This window comes from Mesitornis unicolor, unplaced genomic scaffold (assembly GCF_000695765.1).
Source record: "Mesitornis unicolor isolate BGI_N332 unplaced genomic scaffold, ASM69576v1 scaffold47340, whole genome shotgun sequence".
NCBI classification, from domain to species: domain Eukaryota; kingdom Metazoa; phylum Chordata; class Aves; order Mesitornithiformes; family Mesitornithidae; genus Mesitornis; species Mesitornis unicolor.
The window spans coordinates 5,275-6,851 of NW_010161208.1; the positions used below are offsets into that span (position 1 = coordinate 5,275).

Below are 1,577 nucleotides of genomic sequence, written 5' to 3' on the forward strand. Positions count from 1 at the left end.
AATACAGAACTTTGTTCTTTAGATCAGGATTACAGAAAGCTCATTCTATTCTGTTTTTCTGCGAAAGAGTCAGAAAGCAGAACTCAGTTCCTCATCCTAAACAATGCTAATTTTAACCTGTGATCTTCTCCTGGGTTTGGTGCATTCTGTGCTTTGAGTCTGTAAAGGAGTAGTGAGATACACCTACCAATTCTTTGATTTTCTTCATTTTAACAGGATTGTTCAAAACGTCTCTCTTCTTTTCCTCCTCCTTCTTTCTAAAGCAGAAAAAAATAGTCTTTTCAAACAACTGACCATGTCATATTTTCATGAAATATACCAATGAAGTGCAAGCTCTATAAACACATAAAGCAGGAAGACTCCTAAGGAGTCTGTCCTTTTCTTCTCCACTTAAGAGTGGGACTAGCAGGGTAAATAAAAATGTGTTCTGCTACCATCAATCTGTCCACAGCACTACTGAGTGCCTGAACTCTCAGAGCAGATCAGATGTGTTCACCTACACATTTGAAACCAAGTCATCAGAAGCATCCAAAAGCAGCAAACTGACTCAAACACAATGTCTGATGTTACACTGTGGTGTCTAGAACACACAACCAAAATCCTATGTACGTGGTTGGTGACTGTTCGGTGTCCAGGACTGCAGCCCAGAGCTCACCCACATGCAGATGTAGCTTTGAGGAACAGACATAATACCAGTCTTTACCAAATTAAATAAGACAGTTTGTAACGAGCTGCTACTATTGATGCTTTGCCTGTTCTATTACCGCCTTCAGCTCCATACTCAGTACCTTATCATGAAAAGTGGATCCTCACGGATTTTGTTCGCCATGTCTAGGACTGAATTGGCCCCAGACTTGGCAAAAATGGAGCCTGGAAGAAGTCCTGTCTCATTGGAACAGCCGGCATCCTTGTCTTCTGCCTTCTCAAAGACGTATTTGTCCACAGGGCGACCCATGAGATACTCCTCTCTGTTCACCATGCCTCCAGGACCCTGGTACATCCACTCCAACTTCTCTTCTCTTTTCCTGTTGCAAAAAAGCCCATCTTATTTCCCTTCTCACAGCTCTTAAGTTATGTTTTAAGGAACTGGCTTACAAAGGCGAGTGGAAACGTTTTAGCATCAGAGACATTAAACCCACAGCTCTCGTGGGCACCAGGAGCACCCACATCACCTCAGCAAGCCATGCTTAACCCCAGAGGATTGCAGGGGCTGTTAACCCCGGTGTGGGGGGCCCCAGCATCACCTCACCTGACAGTGCCCATGTCCTCAGCGTAGCGCTGCATCTCCTCACGCGCTCGCTCCTCCTGCAGCTCCCGCTGCAGCTCCTCGATCTTCTTCCGCTCGGCCTCATGCTTCTGCTCGGCTTTCCACACCTTCTCCACATTGCGCAGGGTCTGCGGGTGCCAGCTCTTCTTCAAGTTCTGCAGGAGGGGAAGAAACCGGACCGGGATCGTTAACAAACGCCCCCCGTGGGGTCCACACAGGCCCTCGCTTGCCGGTGGCCACGGGGAAGCGCCCGCTGACAGTCGCGTTCGCCCACAGCCGGGCGTTGAGGCCCAGAGAACGGGACACGCTC

General features: G+C 48.3%; 1 protein-coding gene across 1 annotated transcript in view; it reads right to left on the bottom strand.

The window, feature by feature from the left end:
• CWC25 (CWC25 spliceosome-associated protein homolog (S. cerevisiae)) overlaps window positions 1-1,422 on the bottom strand; it is a gene marked incomplete at its 5' end in the record, with an annotated part of 5,819 nt that extends 4,397 nt beyond the window's left edge. Inside the window, 3 exons of the mRNA XM_010192172.1 lie at window positions 188-257; window positions 789-1,025; window positions 1,250-1,422. Coding sequence (XP_010190474.1) covers window positions 188-257; window positions 789-1,025; window positions 1,250-1,422 — 480 coding nt within the window. The remainder of the gene's footprint in view (window positions 1-187; window positions 258-788; window positions 1,026-1,249) is intronic.
• Window positions 1,423-1,577: the final 155 nt, after the last annotated feature.